This window comes from Poecilia mexicana, unplaced genomic scaffold, assembly GCF_051168715.1.
Source record: "Poecilia mexicana isolate PSO_F unplaced genomic scaffold, ASM5116871v1 scaffold_16, whole genome shotgun sequence".
NCBI classification, from domain to species: domain Eukaryota; kingdom Metazoa; phylum Chordata; class Actinopteri; order Cyprinodontiformes; family Poeciliidae; genus Poecilia; species Poecilia mexicana.
The window spans coordinates 21,594,355-21,618,796 of NW_028263385.1; the positions used below are offsets into that span (position 1 = coordinate 21,594,355).

General features: G+C 36.2%; 1 protein-coding gene across 2 annotated transcripts in view; it reads left to right on the top strand.

Annotated features, from left to right (window-relative positions):
• cdkal1 (CDK5 regulatory subunit associated protein 1-like 1) overlaps nucleotides 1-24,442 on the top strand; it is a 185,491-nt gene that overhangs the window by 96,583 nt on the left and 64,466 nt on the right. For both annotated transcript variants that reach the window (XM_014994740.2, XM_014994739.2), the window contains exons 9-10: nucleotides 4,652-4,818; nucleotides 15,655-15,800. In XM_014994740.2, coding sequence (XP_014850226.2) covers nucleotides 4,652-4,818; nucleotides 15,655-15,800 — 313 coding nt within the window. The remainder of the gene's footprint in view (nucleotides 1-4,651; nucleotides 4,819-15,654; nucleotides 15,801-24,442) is intronic.

Here is a 24,442-nt window from a genome sequence, read left to right on the forward strand (position 1 = left end):
AATGTTTTTTTTATTTTTTTTATTTGACTGTCCACTTATTTTTGAACTTCACATGTGGCTTCTGTTTACTTGGCACACTCTATATTTTACTACAAAACTGATGATAAAATGTAAAATGCAAAGATTTTTGCAATTTGAAGTATTCTGAAAATCAAGTCTGGTAGCCTTTCAATACTAGTTTACTTTCTGAGTGTTTTTACAAAGCCACAGTCATGTATTAGATGTTTACCTATTCCAGTTTTGCAGAATAGTTGCAATATATTTTGATTTAGCTTATTTCAGGAGAAATATTAAAAATCAATCCAGTCTGTTCATATAGTCCTTATCCTTTGTGCTGAGCAGCACTATAGAACTGTTAGACAACCAGGACATCATGTCCCTTGCTGTCACAAATGCAAAACTACATTGGAGCCAGAAGAAATAAATTGGTGCGCAGCTAAACCTGGGTGTTGTGTCCCAGGTCTTCCTATTTCTACTCAAAGGTACAACATATCTAACTCCTAACTCTGTAAAACAGTCTGTAAAACCACTTCATTAAAAAGTTTGCATTTTCTTAAACTATACACCAACACTAAATCTGCAGAGCTATTCATATTCACATAGTTTACTTTAAAAAGTATGGCTAAGACTCTTAAATATATTTAAAGTTACAAAAATTAGGCAGATATCTTCACAAATTTGTGCCTAGTTTTTACCCTTGCTTTTGGGTGATAGTAGTCATATAAACTAGCTGTGCACTCACACACAATGCAAGCCAATATCTGGCGAAAAACTGAAGTGTTGATTGTTTGATGTGTATAACGCACGTTGAGGTCTGTTGTTCTTGGACAAAGACAAAAGGAAGTTCGTCACAGTGTAACTGTTTCCTCTCTCTGTTTCTTCATTTACCTTTATATTAGGTGAAATATAGGGTAGATACTTTCTGTCTACCCTAGAAAGTGAAATCCTCATTTACTGAACTCTTACTTAGCTTGTATTTCTCATTTTAAAAAACCCAATGCAACTTTCTGCAGCAGAATTTTATATAATAATATCGCCCATGTGGTGCTTGTAGAAATTATAGAACTTCATTTGTTGTTGGGGATCACATCCTGGGATCTAGTTTTGCTATTTTATTATGTGAAGAAAATTTATTAAATCATGTATGTTACAATATCCTAGTTATTTTTCATTTAATTTTTTTACCTACTGTTCACAGTTTTAAACTGGTATTTCTGATTATTGACTCAGTAATTGGATGCCTTTTGCTTGAGGAAAGATGTTCATATTCAACATGACACGACTAATCAGAGGACATTTTCATATAGTTTTGAACATTTATTAAGGAAAAACATCTATTTAACCCAACCAAACTCATTTTGGAAATAAAACTGCCCCTTTTGGTAAACCATTAATTAACTGTGATAAACCATATTCTTTTGTGTTAGGTTTCACGAGCCACACCATGCCACCCCCCCTGGATCCCCCCTGCCTGCCTACCCTGTAGAATCATAAAATCACTTAATCCACATAAATAGAACCTGTTTAAGAACCTAAAGTTGGCTAAGTAACCTCAAAAAGCAACACTTCATGGGATGATCTAAAGAAATTCATGATTAGCTGAGAAACTAAGGCCTCAGAAATCCAGCAAACCACAGTGAAAGCCATTATCCACAAATGGAGAAAGCATGGAACAGTGGGGAACTTTCCCAGAAGATCACATAAATGACTCTTCCAGGAGGTCACAAAAGAACCCAGAATAGCTTCTAAAGCTCTTTAGACCTCACTTTGATGATGCAATGATAGGAAACAGGCTGGGCAACAAATGTGTTCATGGAATGCATCTAAGGTGGAAACCACTGCTGACCAAAAAGAAAATGATTTCACAAAAAAAATGGTTCCCAATACATTTGTGAAAGTATTGTAGATTTATGAGATGCACCTTTTGGAAGGTGTACATTTTACATCTGCCTTAAAACTAATGTAGTACTTCAGTGTGTGTTTTGTATTTACTCTGCCTATCTTCTGCTGATTTTAAAATTTGTATAGTGATCTGAAAAATTCATTTGAGGGCATGGCAGGGGGCTGGAGGGGACAGCAAAAACAGGAAAAATCTGAAAGGAAGCAAATGTCTTCCACAACGGTATGTGGAAATATTCTGATTTGTGATATACTGTTTGAATCAGAGCTGCTTCCTCTATCAAAGGCTGAACCCCCCTGCACATCCAACCCTCTCTCTCTCTTTTTTTTTCATTTTCTTTTTGCTTATGGAAGACCCTAAGCAAAACTAGAAATCAGTGTGGGCTAGAAAAGCCTGATCATTACTTCACTTATCATATTTAGTAATTAGTGCTTCTAAGTAATATTTGGAACATCATTTCGACCAGACATCACTGCTTGTACCCTGAGGAAGCAGCTGTGTAGTTTGTATCTAACCAGATGGAGAGAGGAGGACAAGCAGGCTTTTCCTGACGGCTACCTTCCCTACATTCCTGGCCAACAATAACACCATCGGCACACCTAATGACAAGGAACAGAGAGAGGCAAGCCAAAGGCCATATTGTTGGTCAGGTTGTTGGGTTTATCTGGAGATCTACTAATGACTATGGCCTTGAGTAAACATGAGATTTTCCAAAGCATCACCCTCCTCTCAACATAGTGAACTAGGAAGCCACAATAGGTGTGTGTAAAGCAGACGTTACACAACCTCGACAGCATTGTGTTGTTGGAATCTCAGGAATTTTGTTTTTGGGAGGAATACATTCAGTTTTCAGACCAATTAACTACAGGTCTGACCCTGTATTAAGCAGCCTCTCAGGGATGGCTCCTCTGAGGCAGAGCTGTTACGTTAAATCTGACTGCCGATGGGTAGATGTAGGGAAAAAAAAAACAAAAAAACAACCTCAATCTCAGGATGCAGATGATGCACTAAAGGGCCTTGACATGGGAGTGAGACTGAAATAATTTATCCCGTACAAGTTGAGAGAGAACTCCACTCAGCACCATCGTTTAGGACTGAAAGATCACAAACATCTCAAATTATGGATAAATCATCTTGCTGCAAACCACCACTTCAGTAATGTAATTTTAACAGATTCTTTTTAATTATGAATACTGACGGTGGTTAATGTGTCCCTGTGTGGAGCTTGACCTCGAGCTTTTCAGCGGCCCTTAGAAAAAAAGGTTGCTTTTGCAACTGTGATGTTGGTGAAACATCGCTGGTGTTCCCAGAAAATTATTTTAAAAGAAGTCTAAAGAGATAAGAAAAAAAAACTAATGAACTCCGCTGTTACCGAGTCCCACACAAAGGACACACTGTGTTGTGTGTGTATGTGTGTGTTGATGCTGGCGTGATATGATCTGAGAATGTGAGATCAGTTGTTGGTTTTGATGTTTTCAGACATGGATGGTTTCGGAAATCTTCATTGCATTTTAATGTTCACAATGATGATATCTCCAAACCTTTTAAATCAGCTTCTGACAATTACACTTCCATCAGTTTTAATTCAGCCCTCCCATGAAAATCCATCCAACTCCTACTTTGTATCATCTGTATCTCTCTGTTTGACTCAACCGCCGCACAGACACACACCACTGTCCAATTAGTCAAGCATAATTTTTGCTATCTAAATGACCACATGCATCTTTCTGTCTGTCCTCGCACAGTTAATGATAATGATGGTTGCGCACATTTTTATGCCAGTGTGCGTGCAATTTGCCTTGTGCCTCTGTAAGTGCAAATCTATTTTTGTGTGCCTGCATGAGATAATATGTCTTAACACATAGCTTAAGCAGACACTCGACCATTTCCAAACCTACATCCCAGTGACAGATCATTAGACAGTAGCACTGAGCGTGGCTCTAATTTACTGTGAAGCCGGTAGATCATCCCCTCTTGCTGCATCTGACCTTCCCATTCCTGCAGTAATTGTTTGTAGGATGGTTATTTTTAATGCTTGTCACTGACTGTCATGAATAGGGTTCTTTTAAAGCCTTGGAGCATTTAGGTACTGACAGCAAGGGGCTTTGCGAGGTAAAGGAGGGAAAGCATTTGGAGGAGAGCTGTTGGCAAGCCGAGGATGTGGGCTATTGGTGGATTGAACACATTTGTATAAATTGACAAAACAAAGAAAAATGGATTTTGATTAAACACAAATTTATTTTTTTGTTCATCTCCTCTGCTTTTATACAAAATGATTCATTTTCCCATTTTGTGTGAGTTACTTCTGGTCTCAATTGCTTTTACTTTGCTACACTGGTAACATATCTGATGTAAATTCACAGGTTGTCCCACAGCTGATTTCTTGGGATACAAACAGATCACTTTTGTTGAAAATCCCCAACTGGTTTCAACCTAGGGGGTTTAATATTCATTACCTACAATAGGTGAAGTTATTTTAAACTCTGTTGATGAAGCCTGACATTCCCTGAAGTGTAAAGGCAGCTACAATCAAAGAAGAGAAAGCCCACATGGGAGTTTTTACCTAATTCAGCAATTTGTTTTTTTCTTTTCGTGCAATCATCCCCTCCGGATGATCCTAAACTACTTATTGGTTATAAAACTTTTTTTTGGTTATGTCATCATTTTTGATCTGAAAAGCTTTAAAAAGCACAGCTTTTCTAATTAGCTGTTTTTTCATTTAGTGTGATTTTTTTCCACCTATCTTTCCAGAGGGAGTGTGTGAGATCTGGTTGACAAGTGAAGACACTGGTGCTTACGGCAGAGACATAGGGACAGACCTGCCTACATTACTGTGGAGATTAGTGCAGGAGATACCTGAAGGAGCCATGCTGAGGCTGGGCATGACCAACCCTCCTTACATCCTGGAACACCTGGAGGTATGGACAGACACACACAGTCTGATTTCCAATGCTTTACATTTTATCATTGGATCTTGTTTTCCTAATCACAACCCCAGGCGGCTCTTGGCTAATTATAAACCTAACCAGGTCCTCATTGTATCATAAATGGTCTGCATAATGGTTAATTTCATTGTTTCGTTATAATCCTCAGATTGTAACTGTAATTTGATTTATGGTTCCTTGATGCCAATACCTAGACTCTTCACATGCCACCCAAAAGTATAATCAAAACAATGGTACATTTTGGCCAAATTAACTAAAATACTTAGGCTAGTAAGACCATTTCCTCCACACTGTTTGGTTTTGCACCCCTGCCGCCGCCCCCCAAACCTCATACTCTGTCTTCTCTTTGTGGAAAAAAAAAAAAAACAAAAAAAAACAATATTGCTTTGCCTAGATTTAATAAACTAAATTGCTGTCCGTTCTGCTTACCAAGCAGTTCAGCTCCAGCCTTCTCTCAGCTCATTAGTTCATTTTCTCCCTCTCTAATGAGTCAATTAAAGACCATTGTGTATTCTTTAGCCACCCCGGTTCTATCAGTCATTATTGTCTTTTCTAGTAGAACAATGGACATTGTTTACCCTCGCCTTTTTTTTTCCAGTTTGTTCCTCTGATTTTCTCCTGCTCCACTAAAGATGCAGTATTTAGAATGATTTTTATTTTTATCTGGCTGTCTGTCTTTGAAAGAACCGTCTAGAATTAATTGGGCAAGAATTTATTAATGTTATCACAGATTTCACTATGAATTGACAGTGCATATATTTATAGAGAAATTTTAGGCACTAACGTAGTTCAGAGTAGTGCTAATGAAAACTGAAAAGGAGATAAGGGCATTAGACTGAGTAAAGAGTGCCACAAAAAGCTTTCTAAAACGTGGTGTCTTAATCTTATTAGTAGATTCCTAATCGATAGATGTATGATGTAAAGTTAAGGCTGCAGTTTGAGTAAGGAAATCTTCTGCTAGGAATTGCTTTTGCTGTGGCTAATAATCCGAAAAACAAACAAAAAGTGGTTCCAATTATTAAGACAAGACACTCTGTTACAGAAATAAACAATCATGGTTTGCTTTTAATGTGGTTTTAAGGCATGAGTCAAGCCACCTCGGCTTATGCTAGGCTGCTGTGGTCCATGTTGTGGCTCTAAAACAAAACCAAGGAGATATATTTTTCTAGCAGGCATAATTTGCCAAATATATTCTGAGTTCTTATTAGGGAGGCACAAGATTAATGGCAAGAGGAATCATTCTGATTCTTAAAAAAGCTTGAAAACACCAGTTGGTGTAGTTAAAAAAAGCTCTGGTAACCTTTCACTTAATGAACGATTTCGCCTTTGCAGAAAAGGTTGATTTTTAAATTCTTTGAAGCTACAGCAAGCAATTTAAGAATTGCTCTCTGTGGTGAAAATGCTCAGATCAAGGAGTGCAAATATCATTCTCAACAGAGATGATTTCTGTCCTTGTAGCTCAGTTTCATATTTAGTTGTAAAGTCCTGCAATGAGTTCATTAACGGAGTTGAAAATGTCAGCAAGAATAGTAAGACTAGGAGAAAACTAGCAGTGATGTGAAATAAAAAAAAAAAAGAATTTTTCAGTGTCCATATTTCTTCTGTTTGCTTATTTTGTTACACTTTAATGTTTGCAGGTCTACAACTGAACTCCCCTACTCAGTTGTGGTGGAGTGTTTAATTCTGCAACATGTCAGAATTAAATAACACTGATATGTTGCAATGCGGGTGTGAGGCACTGAACTTTTTCTTTCTCTTTGGAGTTGCAAGACTTGAATTTCTTTAGAAGTGAACCTCACCTGATGTTATGATTAAATGCTGCACCTTACCTTAGAAACGGATTATTCTGAAACATGTCCTTATTTTGAAAACATTCTTTTTTTTTCCTATAAACTCAACAATTTTCATTAGAAAAATGGATGGTTGATTTGATCTAAATACAATAAATATGTGTTAATATGCTAGAAACATGCTAATTTTCACATCCTATAACTGTCAGGTAGATGGTTTAACAAACATAAAAAACAGGATGAAATTAAAGATACATTGTAGAAATAATCAGAAATCGAAAAGCAATTTAGATAAAGTTTAAGTTTTGTTGCGCTTAACAGAAAATACATTTACCATTCGCCCTCAGTACTTTGTTCATTGGAAACCTTTACAGTCACCAGTGATAAAGAAATAGTTATTCGCATGATTCTGGAATGTTTTTCCAAAATATGTGTGTATATTTTCCTTACTGCTGGCTTCCTTCTTAATAAAATTTTCTGGAAACAATTGCTTCTTTGAAAACTATACGAGTATAAATAAACTGGCATCTACTCAAGTGAGTCTGACATATTTAGTTAGATCTGAATGCTACAGATTAGCATAAACTTTGCTACAGTTCTACAATTCAACTTTTTATGTTTCACCTGTGAAAACATAACAAAGATTGGGAGCAAGAGTAGGGCAGTCTGACCTGGACAGATCAGTGTTGTTAGATTTACTACAGCTAGTTAAAGTTGAAGAATCAAGGATGAGTGAGATCATACATAAATGAAATGAGGGCAGAAATTAAGAAAAAAAAAAAAAAAAAAGAAAGAATGAAAACAGAGGGATGTAGGCCCGGGGATGGAGACGAGGGGTAAGGAAGAGTATAAAATAAGTGCTGTGGGAAGCAGCAATAGAGGTTGTAATTAACCAGGGGTTAATGGAGGTGTCTAATTGTCCCCCTCATGTATAGGTAGGCTTTCTGCTTGGCTACATTACAATTAAAAAACCATCCTCCTAATGATAGGGAATAACAATTAACTGATAATTAGAAATATACTTGGGTGACACACTAGCTTACTCTGTGCGGATGTATGTTAAGAATCATTTCATATGCTACCAGCTCTTTTATTGTTAATGTCTATGCAGTGAGTTGCATTATATCTTTTTTTCTGCTTTAATTCCTCAGTCAATTAACCTACATAAAGAAAGATAAGAATGGTCTTCCTTAAGTTGTCATTTTCTTTTGTTGCTCCTGTCCCCTATTTACCCTTTCTCCTTTCTCTCCTCCCCTGGCCTAATTTTCTGCTAGCTCTAGTAATTTTATTGTGCACTATTTTTTTTTTTTTTTCATCTTTTACCATGTAAATTAAAATATATAGCATTATTAGTCACCTGCCACTTCAGCCATTAGCTTTCTCCATGCTTGGTTTTATCAATAAATTATTTTCTTCCCTTTAAGGAGACATTCAGAGCCTTTTAACTTCCCTTTTTCTTCTAACTTTTCATGATTATAGTGGTAATATGAATGCTGTGATGAGGGCCAGTTCTCAGAAGTATATTTATCCATCGTTTTTAAGTAACGCCAAATAATACCCTGCTGTCTTTCCATTTCTACAGAAGACCAGCACTTGTATAAGATCATCAAACTGAATGGCTGTGATTGAAGCTGAAAAGGCCAAGTAACTTCACCACTAGCCTGCTAAAGATCACCCTCTCACACACATTCAGATCAACACTTTTGTGCTGTCTCCTTCTGTCACACAAGAGCACTTTTTTTTTTTTTTTTTTTCTCGTCTGCAGCCAGTTTTTCTTGACAGATGTCTGCTGCCTCGTAGCACCATTTGTTGATTGGAGCAGTTAAAGGCCCAATCTCCTCTCATGGGCCACTTCTCTCTGACATTTTAGTTGATTGCATTGTGCTGTCAGGAGTTCCTTTTTGAGTAGCTACATAGGAAAAAAAAAAGTCTGTCATTTTCAGATATACTTCTCTCTCCTCTCAGATATATATTTTTGGTCTTCAATTTCTATCAGTATCCACTTACGTTTCTCCATGAAATGTGCTTATGAACATTTGTGTACTAATGTGATCTTTTGTAGTCATGACTGAATCAGGGAGCAAGAGGAGTAAATAATGAGAATACATTTGATGATCAGCCTTAACAGTATGACCACATCAGTTGTCACCTGGGCAACCGTCACCAGTCAAGGGACTGAGACCAAGCTTTTTGACACGAGGCAGCACATTTCTCTCCAGAATGCCTTGATAGTTTTAAGATTTCGTGGTTCCATGCACAGATTCAAGACGCCTTGTGCCAGATTCAGCAAAGCAGTCCCAAAAAGTAACTGAGCCTTCTCAGTGTTTCACAGTAGGGACAGTGTTCCTTTCTCTCTATGCATCTGTGAACACAGAGCTGATGCGTCTTGCCAAAGCGCCCCAGTTTAGTCTCATCTGCTCAAACAATATTCGGTAACACTTTATTTGAAGGGGGTTGAATAAGACTGTCATGACACATTCATAAACATGACATAACACCTGTCATGAACATGAATAAGTCTTCATGAATATTTATGACTGTTGTCATAAAGCGTCATTCGGTAAATTATGACACTTTTAATACAAAGTTGACATTATTCAAAATGTCTTTGTTATTACTGATTAAACTTTACCTTTAATAACAAAGTTACCTCATTTTTAAAGTGAAATCAGTAATACTTTTATAACAAATTTATATCAGTAATGATTTCCTGGTTAATGTCAAGTTGTCTTATTCACCCCCCTTCAAATAAAGTGTTACCCAATATTTTCCCTTTGCGGGTTGTCACTATGCACTGTAGGAATTTCAAGTCTGACTTTTTGGTCGTCTCCCATGAAGTTGACTTTGGCCCTAATGATGACAGAGGGTGCAATTTGATACTGATGTACCTTGACCTTGGAGTCCACCTTTAACTTCTTTGCAGGTTGTTCTTCGGTTCTTTGGATTACCCCTCATGTTATCCTTTTCTTCATTTTCTCATCAGTTTTCATCCTGCAGCCATGACAGCATAAGGCTGTTATAGTTATGCTTTTGAATTATGAAAAGTATCAAAATTAGGGCTTTAAATTTGATTTTTAGGCTAATATTTGGAACATGACTTACTTGGAGGCAGGGACAGGGCTTTCTCTCCACCAGTGTTTTTATAGCTCTGGAAGATTGGTTTCATCTCAACACAGACTTCTTGCTGGGACTGAGGGTTAGCTTATATTTTGATCTCCATATTTAAATTTCACAGGTCAGTCTCACTTTTATTCTCCTTTATTTCAGACACACAAAAAAACATTAAATTGTTAAACTTCAGCATTATTAATAAGTGGTATTATTCTTCAAAAAGGTGTCTCTCATTTTTCTGCTTTTTGCTTCATCACCCATACAGATCCACACAGCTGCTGCATCCAACCACAATTACTTTTTCTGCTGCATCTATAAAAAACATTAATCATTGGGTGATTGACAGTAATCATCCAATCATCTACTTGCATGTTTTTTTCTTCCAAAAACATAAGCCCTTCTCCAAGTGGTTCCCACAGAAAGCTTCTCAGATGTTTCTATGTGAAATGCACCTTGATACGTTAGGTCAACAGGTTTCACAAAGTTTGATAAACTATCAAACTATACTATGGCCTAAACAAACATTTATATACAAACATGCACACTCTTATCTTTCAGAGAGTAAACTAATTTATCAGTATTTTACAATCTAACCGCCAGCTCCAAAACCGAGGCTTGCTCACAATCTTGTTTAAATGTGTGGTGGTTTTGGAGTGCTTCTTGTTTAACTTGCCTTAATCTTTTCCTGCTTAAAGCAAACTGTTGATATGCTATCAAAGAAAAATTACACAATAGGACGTCTCTAACTCTAAACCAGCACATTAACACAATGTGACAGTCAAGTGTCACAAATGCAGCTAATTTTTCTTTTACGATGAAATTTAAATTTAATGTGCATCACAGGAGGTGCTGCAGATCTGCTGTATCCTCCAAGGTAAATTGAAGCAGAAGGTGTTTGAAATGTGTAATGCTGCAACCTGATTTACACCTCTGTTACAGGAATGATTTTTAGGGTCATTTTGTTTACAGTTGCACACAAAATAAACCCTGTTAATATTTGCTGGGTAATCTATATGGCTATGACGATCTTAATAACAGAGGAGAGAGAAAAAAGACATGCCTTGGATGCGTTATAAGCGTTAGCAGACTTGAGTCATGTTTTAGTTTTTGCAGTCTTAAACATTATTCCGAAAACTTTATTTTCCCACTCTGGGATCCATAACCATGCCATCCCTGTAAATTGAGTCTTCTAACATTCTGCAGGTAATCCCTACTACTGCGGGAGTATTGACTGACGCGGTTTTCACCCGTTGAGTCTGGACGAGAGGCAATAAAACTACACAGACGATTCTGTCACAGTGGTTACACTTTACAACTTCTGCAAATTCACTTCAAGTCTATTAAAAGATGTAAATGTTACAAACCATAAATTTATTTTTCCAAAGTGCACTTTTCTTCCTTTCTTTCTTGTTTTTGTCTGTCTTGCTTTTGAATCTACAATAAGGTAAAGAAGAGAAGGGTCTGGTCTTGATTACGTCTGCTGCAATAACTTGTAAACTGTTTCATGTGCTAGCACTCAAGCAGAATCATTTGAAGCCCAGAGATTTGAGTAGGATTGCACAAAGTTCCTCCGCAGAGGATAAATCAAATGCGTAGACAGCAGCAGTGTATACAGTTAAACTGAAAACCTTTGTGATACTGAACGTGTTTTGTATTTGTGCAGCAGAAGACTCATTTTAGAAACACTGAAATAGAAGCTTTTGCTTGACCTTAGTGAAAGTTCTCATGACGGTTTGATCAAACAAGTTGGTATTTTGTCCTGAATTAGAAAGTGTCCAACAATATCAATCGAAACTCTGACATGAGCTCTCCGTCTCTGTTCGTTCCTTATGGACACAAGGCAGGTCAGAGCACCACACAGAGCTCCTCTTGCTGCTATTCCTTACAGCAGAATACAAAATTGCCAATTTTTTTTCTAATCTTGCTGTAGAGAGATCTGCTGACAGTTTGTGAAACATTCACAAGCCTTATTTGTTGTTTAAAGCAGCATAAATAAATGATATCCGTTTGCAGGGACATTGACATTAATGATAAACTTTACCAAGTTAAACTGTGTTTATGTTTTATGATCCTCCCCAAAAACAAAAAACAAAAAAAGTAAAAAATACAGAGGATAGTGAGCCTTTAGGTTATGGAAAACCATACTGGTGGTTTATATAATACCAGATAAGATTTTTCTGTCACCAGCTCTGATTAAGTAATGGCACTGTAGTGTACCTTGAGTCTCAATAAATCTACTGGAGAGAGACTCCAGCAAACATGCTGAATTTTACACTGGTATGCAAAGTATGAACTCACGGTTATTGAAACAATTATCACCTTTCTCGCATTGCTTATTACTAATAAGACTTTGACTACTATTGTGATTGCAATGTGATTAAGAGAGATGTGCAGATCTATACAAAAAATCTGAAGTATCCATTCAGTATAAAATATTTTAGCTGGTGGAGTTTTGATCTTTTTACTTTATTCTGACCATTTTAAAGTTTAACAGCTCCATCATTCTCTGTCATTTTATATATCCACTTGAATCTTATCTTACTTTGTGTAAAATTCTTTAGGCTTGGGTATGGATATACAATAAAGAAAGTTATTTTACTTTACTCAAAGGTTTTTTTTCAGAGAGAATAAAAGGAAATTTCTAAAGGAGCTTTCTTTTGATGACTATCATACTTGCCACTTGGATAATACTTGATGATTCTACTGAGTTTGGAAACTTCTAATGAAAGACTAGGTTTCTTCAACCTTTTATTCGAAGAAATATCCAAGCATGGTTTTGTATCAATGTCGGCTCCACAATATCGGAATGTCAGAATGTGTCTAGTCGCTGACAGACAAATTAGTTCAAGAAATTATGGAATATGGTCCACTCTAGAAAGGCACAGACAGAGAAGAGCTTTTTAGCAGTTATTACTGCTAGTCAAATCAAGTGTAATTGTATTGCCATTTGAAGAGTGGTTTGTTTTTATTGCACCCAGATTAGATAGAAAAATATTGATTATTGTTGTTTGCGTGTTGCATGTTGCATTCTAGCTCTGGCACATGTCTCCTTGTTTTGTTTTTTTTGTTTGTTGTTTTCACATTTTTGTGGCTTTAAGGTTCACGACACTCCATACTTTAAGACATCAAAAAGACTTCTACTTTTATAAGAGTTACAAGAAAGAATCTAATCAATATGGAGCTAAATTAACCTTTAAAAAAATCACCAAAATGCAATCTGCTTCATACATTTTCCTTTTTTTTATGGTGCAGCCACATTCACTCTTGTGCTACAGACTGATTTCTGTCACCAATCAAGCTCCATTTTCCAACCAAATTAATTCTTTCTAATTTGGAGCTTCCTGCGGTCAACCCCCTGTGGCGCTGCCACTGAGCTGTGTCTGTGTGTGCGTTCCTGTGCACATATGCTTTGGTGTCTTTGTATGGAGGAGAGAGCATTCAACAATAGCTCTTAATTGAGAAAATGGACTGCAATCAGCATATTCTTGTAGGGAATCATTAAATCATTCCTTCCTCCCCTCTCTTTTTTTCTCTTTTCTTATGGTGATTAGCATGATGATGATACCATCTTGATTATGTCCATCACAAAAAAAAAAAAAAATCTCACATCTGTGGTCTCTCGAACTGTTTTAGAGAGGAAATAATTTGAATAAAAGAAAAACAAAAGCTAGAATAAAACTGTAATAATTATGTTTAAAAGTGTAAGAGCAAAGACGGAAAAAAAAATCAAACTGCTCAGGCTGTGTTTTTATTGCATGGTGTGGTTTTGTTGACCGCTGTTTATCCATCTGGAGGCGTTTACATTTACTAGATCCGTGATCAAGTAAAGCTTGCTGGTTTTCTTATGTCACAATTAAAGTTCCCGACATTCCAGCTCAAAAGACACCAAATTAAGTTTTCTCCTCTCGTTTCATGTCACAGTTCAGCTGTTTTTCTAAGACCTTAACTTTACTCAGCTGAGATCATGTCAAGAATCTTAATTTCTGTCATTCTTGTCTGATTCTCATCTCTGAGAGAAAAATCTGCATGTTTTTAATATATGTAACGCTTTTAAGAAATTATGTTACTGTGTTTAATTGAACTTAAGGTTGTTTTTTTTATCCAACAAGTAACTATTACTCTTCTTTCTCCTAAAAGAAACTCTGGAACAAAGCATACCATAAGTATTTGTATAACTCTTAGTCAAAACAGTTAGAAACCTCAGGGTCCAAAATCTTCAATGGGTTAATTAAAAACTTTGTGTTTTTTTTTCTTTTCCTTCTGCATCATTTTGAAATGAGGACCTGCATTTCTCAGTAGTAGCTATCAGCGTTTCTCACACAAAGAGTCTCTGCAGGAAGAACCTTGACTCCTGGGACTTTGCATCTGCTGGGTGTACAACAAATTCCCACTACTGTTTCTCTTTTAGCAAAATGAAAAAGATAAATGAAAAACTGAAAGGAGAAGGCATTATTGAAGGTCTGTAGGGAAAAGATTACACAAAGAAGCAGGAATGTTAATGGAGCTTCTCGTTTTATTCAATGAGCCAAGAGAGAGATTTTAAATTCTTCTCCTTCAGGGGTTTGTGATTAACTTGTATAGAAATATTTGAGTTTCTGTTTCTGAGCTCAAATTATTTCCTATCAAGGATCTCTTAGTGAGAATGTTAACCTCTTGGCCTCTAGCTGATGCTTCTGCACAGAAGTGTTATGCCTTTATTAGAAAGTTGTTGTTTTTTTAATTATGTACATCATAACTTAGGGAATACTGACTTTTAACTTTTTAATTAAATGTTTATGTCCATTGCAGGTGTGCTTGTTAAAAAACCAGAATTATGTTGGCTTGCCAACCTTTGACAAATGTAATTTGCTTCCAAGCAGTTATTTTGTTGGTTCTGTTTCTGCTATTCTTAATTCACCAATTCTTTGTCTTGTTGTGGTTTTCTGCTAAGATAAGTTTTAGATTGATACATCTATAGAAAAACTGTAAAACTGTGATCTCTGTATTGACCAGGTTATTGAATGTTGAGTGAAAATGTCTTTTAATCCATTGTCAAATGTTTTTAACAAAGACATCCAAGGACGACTTTATGTTATGTGCGTTAAGTGAAGAGTTTTGCTATTAAGCCCCAAATTATGTCTCTCCCTGGCAGAAAGTGTGCATTAAATAGTTTTTTTTTTTTTTTTTAAGACGAGAAGTGTTTTAGAAGTCGGGGTGTACTGCATAACTGTACAGCGGGTGTTAATATTTGTGCTAAACTATTTTCAACGCTGTTGATGTGAAGCATCCAAAGTTACCCAAGAGCAAGTTTCTCAGCAGATTGCTGGTCTTGATGTAGTCTTCTTTTTCCATGATGCAATTTGCTTTGATTAAGTTACCTTTTAAATTGACTTAAAGGGATCCCCAAACCATCATGTTGCCACCACTATGTTTGACTATTGGGATGGTGTTCTTCAGATTAACCTTCATGGGAATCCTCAGATGTTTTACCCTTTACACTATCAGCCTTAACAGAGCAGGTGTCACTTTTGATTTCCTGCAATATTCTCTGTGTGAAAGATGTGTTTTTTTTTTTTTTTTTTAAATACTGCTGTGTACTGCACCCACAGGTGCTTAGCTCTTTGGTTTTTAGTCTTGACTCACTACAAACCAGCTGCAGAGAGCTACTGTTTTTCACCTGTTGATGGTGACAGCTGTTTCCAATTTATTAGGGTAATTAGGGTTGCTTTGGAACTGCGTGGGCTATTTGGAAGAGTGTTTACATTGATTTTTTTTTTTCTCAAGACTCTTTGAAATTGCAATGGCATAAGTAACTTTGTAGATGTTATACATAAAATGTAAGACTAACACCGCCTTTTAAAATATTTTTACTAATATATTTCCCATTTTCCTTCCATGCCCCTGTCTTCTTCTCTGTGTATCCCATTAGGAGATGGCAAAGATTTTAAATCATCCCCGTGTTTATGCCTTCCTTCATGTTCCCGTGCAGTCGGCCTCAGACAGTGTCCTGATGGACATGAAGAGGGAATATTGCATTGATGACTTCAGAAGAGTTGTGGACTTCCTCAAAGACAAGTAAGATTTACTACACATTAAAATATACACTTAATATAACTACTTTGCTTGAGCTAAACACAATGTGTTCAAGATTTGTTAAACCTTGGCCTTATTAAGTTTTTTTTTGTCTGCTAGTTGGAAGATGGAACGTGATTGAAGTACGACTCTTTCAGTTATTTGCTGAAGTTCTGAATGTGTTTTCCAAGGACAAATTTCCAGGTGGCTTTGTATAATGAACCATCTGGTGCTTTCAGTTGTTTCTAAGTTGGATATCCAAACTTTGTGCATCTTAAAGCATGTACAATTTGAGATTGCCGTATCTTCTACAATTCGTACATTTTCTGCTATGTACGTGTAATTCTCTGATAAAAATTTTCTAAGTTTCACTTGACACCTGAAATTTTTAATTGACATTATAAAATGTAGAGATGACTGGATTATTGTTGAGCCTTGATTCCTGACATTCATGACTTCATGTTAGAAAAAACACAATTGGCCAATTTTAAACACACTAGTAAAGTCAAAGTCACAAAGGACTGTATGAAAAAAAAAAAAAAAAACAACTAAAAACTATGAAGGCCAATTTTGTTGCCTTCAAAGTGAAAAGTTGATTTTCTGGTTTTAAAACAGATAATCTTTTAGGAATCATAGTAGGACACTATAGTGGAATATTAAATAAATAGCAGATGCTTTAAATGTATGCTTTAAAGAGATTTATCTGAAATATATTTATTTCACATTTTCATGTGACACAGGAAAGCATGTCATTTTAGTGCCAGGTTATATAACATAATTTCTAGAAATAAAGAACAAACATGTTATAAATTATAGTTCACTATAGATGGTATGAAGCAAATCAGACCATAGAAACGGTGTAATTTCATGTCGGTAATGTCAGAATCTTGAGGTACTTGCAATACATTGCCAGCATGTTAAATAGCTGAAGAAAGTAGCAGTTTTGTACTGTGAATCAAGGGAGTACAGTTTCTAAGTAAGTAATAAATGTCTCTCTCAGTGCAAACATGCTTCTGTAGTCTTATGTTGAATTTTCTCTAAGCGACTAAAATCCATGCGCAGCAGCTATCAATGGATTTTATGTAACGGTTTCATGTAGGTTAGACTCCAACAAAATTATGTAAAATACATTACATAAAGCCAGGCATTAGTGTAGTAAGGTAATTTTATTTATATAGCACATTCAAAGTGCTTATGCAGGTCATTTTGTGTCCTTTGAAAATGATCTGTGCAGTTTCCAAGTATCTGTTCCAACTACTAGCAGAGTTTAGATCAGGCATAGTTCCATGGTTGGTGTTTAAGGAATGAATAGAGAAGTAAATTTTTCCTTTTTTAGACCTACAGCCTGTATTGTGAGTGGTTTTGGTCAAATTAAGTATTTTTCAGCCAAATCTTCAGCTGGTTCTAGATGTCTCTCTGTCTTTATTTCTTAAGGACTTTAGTTAAAACTAAGCATTGTTGCTTTATGCTGGTTTCTGTTTATCTTTGTAACACTCTAATAATCGCTAAAGACAGGCAAACACACTGTGTAAAACACACATAAACTACCACATATTAAGCATAATCTGCCTCTTTTTGAGGTGTCATGCGTTTTCTGCTTCTGTTACATAAAAAAATCCAAATAAGCATGTTTGATGTCGTCTCAGTAAAATTGACTGTATTTATGGCAGTGTGACCCATTTGGCTGCTGTTTTATCAGGGGTGCAGTTCAAATTCTGGGAGAGAGGCCAGAAGTTCAGGCAAGATAAATACATACTCCCCTGTTTGAGTGAGTTTACATAAGTTACAGAAATACATGAGGGTATATATTACATTCATGTAGAGACGAGAAGAAATACAGTATTAATAGGAAAATATATCTTGTTATAAAAATGAATTTATAGGTTTTCTTTGCCCTACAACTTTTTATTATTTTGTCCTTTCTTATAGTACAGTCGCACAAATTATAACAAATAATAAAAACAAAGCAGGCCAAAATAATACCTCATTGATAATGAAAGAAACTGAAAGAAGAGAAAAAAAATGTAACCCAAAAGCAGACAAGGCTCAGAAAGATGAATATCCTGTGGTGTCCTGATTTAGGTCCAGATGTATGAAATTGCTGTGGATCCAAAACAAAGACAGACAGGTGCTGATTATCAAGCCTCTCTGGCTTTTTGTTCGTTGGCAATAAAATTGAGCTCAGTGGTTTGGTGACTCCCTAGGAATTTAAGAATTACTTTATTTTCAAGGTGGATTTCCCCTCTACTGCTTCTTTTATTCTATGCCATAATTCATTTTCTTTGCGTCTAGAATAGCCCATTAAAGCCATCCCATCTGCAATTTTGAAAAGAATAAAGACTACATTTATTTTTCAAATAACACTGTCACAGAATTATGTGGTCATTACAACCAAAGCATTTTCCGCTGTGAAAAATTCTAACAATGGGTTGACTAATAATTAAAATGAATGGTTGATTTGTACTCCTCCACCAATATTGCTCCACTTTTTTCCACTATTTCCTCTGTCCTTTACTGAAATAAAATGATGTAAGGATTTACACCATTTATCTAACGGCGTATGGTGAAAATCCTGTTAGGGTGGAAAAACGCTGCTACAGACTGTGTGAACATGGTCAGAGGATTTTCCACACTTATTTTATAGTTTGGTGTAATGTCTGGGCAGATTTTCCCAGAACTCTCATTCAGGATTAAAATACGCTTGAACCACCGGTACTAAAGATAAAACACTTGGAGTAAAATAGCTATGTGCCTGTGTGCAGGGGATGGCTCGTGTTTGTGTCCACAGGAGCAGAAACTGGCTGTATTAATTTTAAATTTTAGGGTTGGTTAAGCTGAGAGGAGGAAGAGGAGAAGAACAAAATCATTCCACCAGTATGCGGAATAATAATTTGGCATGCACTGGCAATGAATGGCTTTTAGTCTGGGATTTCCCTTGGGTTTCACCATCCTATTGACTGAGGTCAACTATGGTGTCTTGAGTTCAATCAATCAAGTTTATTTGTATAGCACTTCTCAGCAACTAGGCAGTTCAAAGTGCCTTACATCTTAAAAACACAAAAATAAAATGCCATAAAGCATTCATATAGTCACTAATTGAAAAACCAGTAACAAACATTTCATTTTGTCGCGTGCCATCATCAAAATCATCAATACACATCAAATATGTTGGTCAGTGTTCCAGTTATTAAAGGTTGAAAGAAGATCTGAGCTGCTGTTTTTTTTGCCTTGATTTAAAGGAAGTCAATGTTTCAGCTGTTTCACAGTTTTTTTGGACGTTTATTCCAGATTTGTGATGCATAGAAGCTGAATGCTGCTTCTTCATGTTTTTATCTGGTTCTGTGAATGCAGAGCAGATCATAACAAGAAGACATGAGTGGTGTGGAAGATTTATACAACAGCAGATCTTTAGTGTATTTTGGTGCTAAGCCACTCAGTCCATACATCAGTGTTTTGCTGCGTCAGTATTTCCACATATTATTTCCTCATAATGACATATTTTCTGCAAGTGCACCAGTCTCTCCTATATCTAAACACCCAGATCACATTATTCTGCCACCCCGTGCAATGCAACATATACTCTTCTCAAAGAAAGATAAACAAATAGAAAACAAGGTGTTTCCCTCATTTTATAAGTGAAAAAATCTGCAAATGGGACTAGTGATTCTTATCAATATTCAACAGTTATTTACCCAAGATAAGCTAATATTCTAAAAGTAAAGTACAAGTTGGTTTTTGTCTCATTTCATGTGTAGTAAGATAACTGTATAAAACACTAGACAAGAATAATATTTTGTGTCTTTGCAGTGTACATCACGTGTGAATTGCCTTCTCAGGCTAGTATGTTTTTTCTCTCTCCCTTTTTTTTTTTTTCTAATTGTAATAATGGCCACTATGGATGAACTCTGCAATTTGACATGACCACAGAACATATCTGCAAAAGCCCTTTTCCTTGTGTCTTTTTAAAATGTTTTTGGGAATATGGGTTTTGCCTTTCTTGGTGCCCTTTCAGCCTCTGTCTTTAAAAACCTATGTAATGCACAAACAAACAGTATATTTTATGGACTTCCTGGATTGTTTGAGCAGATAAACCTGGACCCTTCAGCTATCTGAACATTTTACCGAAGGAAGAGCCAGAACTGTGGAGGCTCACGAGTCTCTTTTGGCTGATTTTTTTTTTATTTTTCTCAAGTGTTTAAACAATTATCAGGTGTGCTTATAATTAACACAGAGACTTAAAAAGCCATTATATTGTCATCTAGTCTTTCCAAACTAGTTCTAGTGATCTTGGTGTCTGTAAACTGATGATTTTCAAGAAAGTGACAAAAAATCTAAATATTTTGGTAACAGAGCTAAAGCAGAACGTTTTAGGCGTATTTAGTCAAAGAGACAAATTTATCCACATTTTTTATACAGTGTTTATCAAATCTTTTTTCAACTTTATGTTGACTCATTTGATTTCTGCCAAAGTTCCTGTTGTTTTCCCTTTCTTGTCTTCAGGACTACAGGATTGTTGCAGTATTAGTGGTATGTAGCTGATGAAAACATCTTGGAATGAGTAGCCAAAGTGACGCTGTGAGTCTTAGTAGAATATGTTGATAATAAACTTGGTGTGTTTGGATTTGTCTCTGTGGGTTCTGAATGCAGCAGTAGCTTCTTGACAAGCGCAAGGCTCCAAGACAGTTGTTTGCGTCCTGTCTGTGCGTGTGATCTTTTGTTAGTCATTGCCATTAGTCATGAGGTGTGACAGGGTTATATCAAAACTCCTTGGGTTACGGTAGGACACATGAATCAGTAGCGTGACTACACAGTGTCGTGTGTGTGTGTGTTTGTGTGTGTGTTTGTGTGTGCTGTGGAGACAGTCTTCTGCTCTGTTTGTTGTTGAAGATACCTTTATAGCACGCACTCACACACTTAAGGGTTTAGGGTATCTGTGAGGGTTAATGTTTCACATGAATACTGGGTGGGAGAGAAGGCATTCCCCTTAGGCATTGGAAAAAAAAAAAAAAAAAAGCAAGGAAGAGAAAAATTTGTGAGACTTTTCTAGGGGGGGGGAGTGAGGCGGGACGACGGAGGCGGGAAGAGAGCAGCGCGAACGAAAAGAGTTTACCGCGATAACCTGGAACGCTGGCGGGAGTTGTCAACATCGCACCCTCCTTTTCCCTCTCGAACCCTTCCAGCTGATGATTCAGCAACTAAAGTAAATGGAGCGTCGGGTTTCTGTGTTTGTTTTGACTCTCTGCCTTTGAATTAAAACGCTGTTTGCTATACGTGCTTTTGCTCTGACTAAACGGACTGCTTTAATCATCTAGGACAAGAGGAATATTTTCTTAACACAAAAACAGAGTTTAATATTTCCCTCTTCAAATTTTAACCTAAATCTTGATTTTCAGACTTGTAATATGTATTTGTGTTTTCACTTTTCACACAGTGGTAAAGCAGTAATAAATGTGGCTCAGCCTGATCATGTTATTTGTGGGTAGACATTGTTTAAAGGAAGTCTTCGTCCTCTCGTCAGATGTTTACGTGGATATCAGTAAGCCCAACATTGTGAGCTGGTCCCTCTTTATAAACAACAGGAAACAAGCAGAGACGAATCATTAACTCCACAACGAGCTGAAACCGAGCTGTGTGTGTCTGTGAGGGTGTGCTCTGTAAAGCGAGAAGCAGCATGTGGATAATTACTCCTGCCAACTCCTAACACATTGTTGTCTTATTGACACTTCCTCTGGATTAAACCTCATTTCCTTCCCATAAACCACACACATGCAGCCATAAAATAAAAGCAGCTTCTCTGTAATTACAGGAGTTACGCTTTCCTTCATTAGACTGATCATTTTGATTAAGCCTCTCAGACCACAGCACCAGTCACTCCTGTCTTTAGAAATGATAGATGAGCGGAGGGGAATTGTTGGCACATGTAAAGTTGGTGCTTGAGATACTTACATTTTCAAGTCAGTCAAACTTTATATTTGCTACTGCTCTCCAACGGCAGCTGGCAAAATAACCCAACTAAAAGATACACACTGCCAACTTGACTAAGAATAGAAATATTTTTAGCCTTGAATTGGGTCACTCTGTTCTTAACCAGTTTTATTTCAAAATAAAAGCCTCCGTATTTCAAAGATGATGTCATCACCTCTGCTGCTTATTAACAGCTTGTTAATAAGCAGCAAATGTTTTCTGCAAGTCGCATCTCTTAAAATGTGGTCATTCAACATTGTCTTTAAACAAATTGCTGAAGTTTGTCATTGTCATTCTTATCAGTTAAGTCCTTTGATGTGGTTTTCACTCGAGTCTGAAGGCTATCTGTGTTTGTGGAAGACTGAGGCTATGTTTAATTTAGCGCAGTGGCCCTACCTTTCTCACATTGTCTGCAGTTGTCCAAACCATGACACTGTATTTGTTTTTCTCTTCTTTTTTTCTCAACCAAATGTATCTGTACTTTGGCATGGGAAAATATTTTTAGCGGTTTCTTTCACAGGCAAAATACGGTGAACACTAATAGTTGACTTATTTTATGTTAAAGGTCACACTGTTTGAATACTTGACCCATTTGTTCAGTTATGGTTTATTTCATTTGTGTAAATCCTAAGGTTTAAAGACACTTAAAATTTGAATGCAAGACAATTTTTAAAATCTAGTAACTCAACTGGTTTTGCTTGTCTAGATAGTCTGCTCATATTAAAACAACACAAGCAAATACGATCAAGTTGGGATTGGGTCATAAAATATTACCGAAATGTCCGTACAGCTTTTAGATCTACTGTAACAAGGTAACCATCTTCTCCCTGGTAACCACAGCTGAGATGTCCTGCTTCCCTGCCAATGACTGCCTCAGGATAAAATATTCATCCTGTTTTGACTTATTAGTCCTGTTAATAAACTAGCTACAGCTAAATTCAAAGTTAAATTCTTTCACCAACAAAGGAACTTCAAACACAGAATCTTATAATTTATTAAATAATACACATGGCTTCACTCAAGGTCTTCAACTTTCTTCCACTACATCTGCCATCATATTTCTCTTTTATTAGTATTTTAGTCACTGCTGTCTCTGAGCTTTCTTTGAAAACAGTTTCACTCAGTCAAAAGTTACTGGTTTCTATAATAACTACTATTATATTTTAATAATAGTGTTGACTGGTTCTATAAGAAATATTTTGGCGCAAAAGAAAATTGATAGCATCTACCATTTGTGCAAGACGACCACTTATAAAAATAAAATGAAACCTCATTTTAAAATTTTATAAGATGGAAAGACTTAATTTCCTATCACTTGAACGTACTTAATTGAAAAAAATGCATAATGATTTAAATAGTTTTCTGAAGTAGTGACCTTGTATGAAAATTGAAGTAAATGAAAAAGAACTAAGCACATTGAGATGCTCCAAATACTGAATAAACATCTCTTCTGTCATTCCACTTGAGATTGGCATTAATGCTCCTTTAATCAGGAGTACAGCTGTATCCTCTTTAGAGCACTGCTCTCTCTGTGGAGCCCTAAATAGCACCACACAGAGCATTGCTGAAAGGATGAGAGACACGAGAGGATCATTGTTAATCTATAAACTTTTGTTAGCTTCCCATCTAACCACAGAAGAGAGAGGCTGGAAAAATACTCCCACTTTAAGTAACACACTTTCTTCTTCTGTAAGAGAGTGACACATGGAGAGGATCTGTGCCCAACCTTCACAGGGAGAGCTGTGATGACTCCTGGATGAGTAGACAGTGATTATATAGTTCCTGTGGTGCTGATGGATCTGTCTAAGACACCGCTTTTGCTCTTATTCGATTAAAAAAAACTTTAACTCCCTTCATTATTGTTTTTTTTTTTTTTTTTTTTTTTGGGTCATTTTGTTAAAATGTAAAAAAAATGTTGTATAACTGAACAAGCTATTATTTTTGTTGTGGTAAAAAAAATATAGTTCTTTACTGCTTCCTCCTACTGACTTGGATAATTTATTTTGTTAAATTCTTCAAACACCACACAAAATAATTTTTAGGGAGTTTAAACAGTAATATAAAAGTACAATTAAGTTTATGCAGACCTATTGTTGAAAAGATCACTTACTTTAGTAACTGACTTCAATAGGTAAAGCAGATTATATATGTAAGCTACACACAGACTGATGTTTTCAAACCTTTTTCTGTTTAAATGTGATATTTTGCTTATAATTAATGAAAACACAACGTCTAAGGTTGGAATATTACATCAGACCAATTTAAATGAAACATTTTTAATACAGGAATGTTGTCTCAATGGGAGGTGAGTTTAATGCTCGCCTATATTGAAAAAGTACTTTTAATTTGGCAAACGAACCTCTTTGGTGTTGATGATGTTGAAGAGGCACTTTAGTCCACAAGTTCTAACCTCATTTTAAGAAAACACCACAAAGCGATGTTCTTGTGGTCCATCAGTTTAATGATTCATTAAATGAATAGTTAGCTCGGAGTGATTAGAACCCTGTGCAGCATTGGTCTGAGCTCTGCGCTAAATAACACACCTGGACCTTTATAGTTGTACTTTGGTTACTACAACAAAAGCAAAGAGTAGAATCCTTTTTTTTTTCTTTGTTAATCAAAAGTCCAAGAGTTTTTTTTATTTATTTATTATTACTTTTGGATTTAAAGCAGTAAAACAG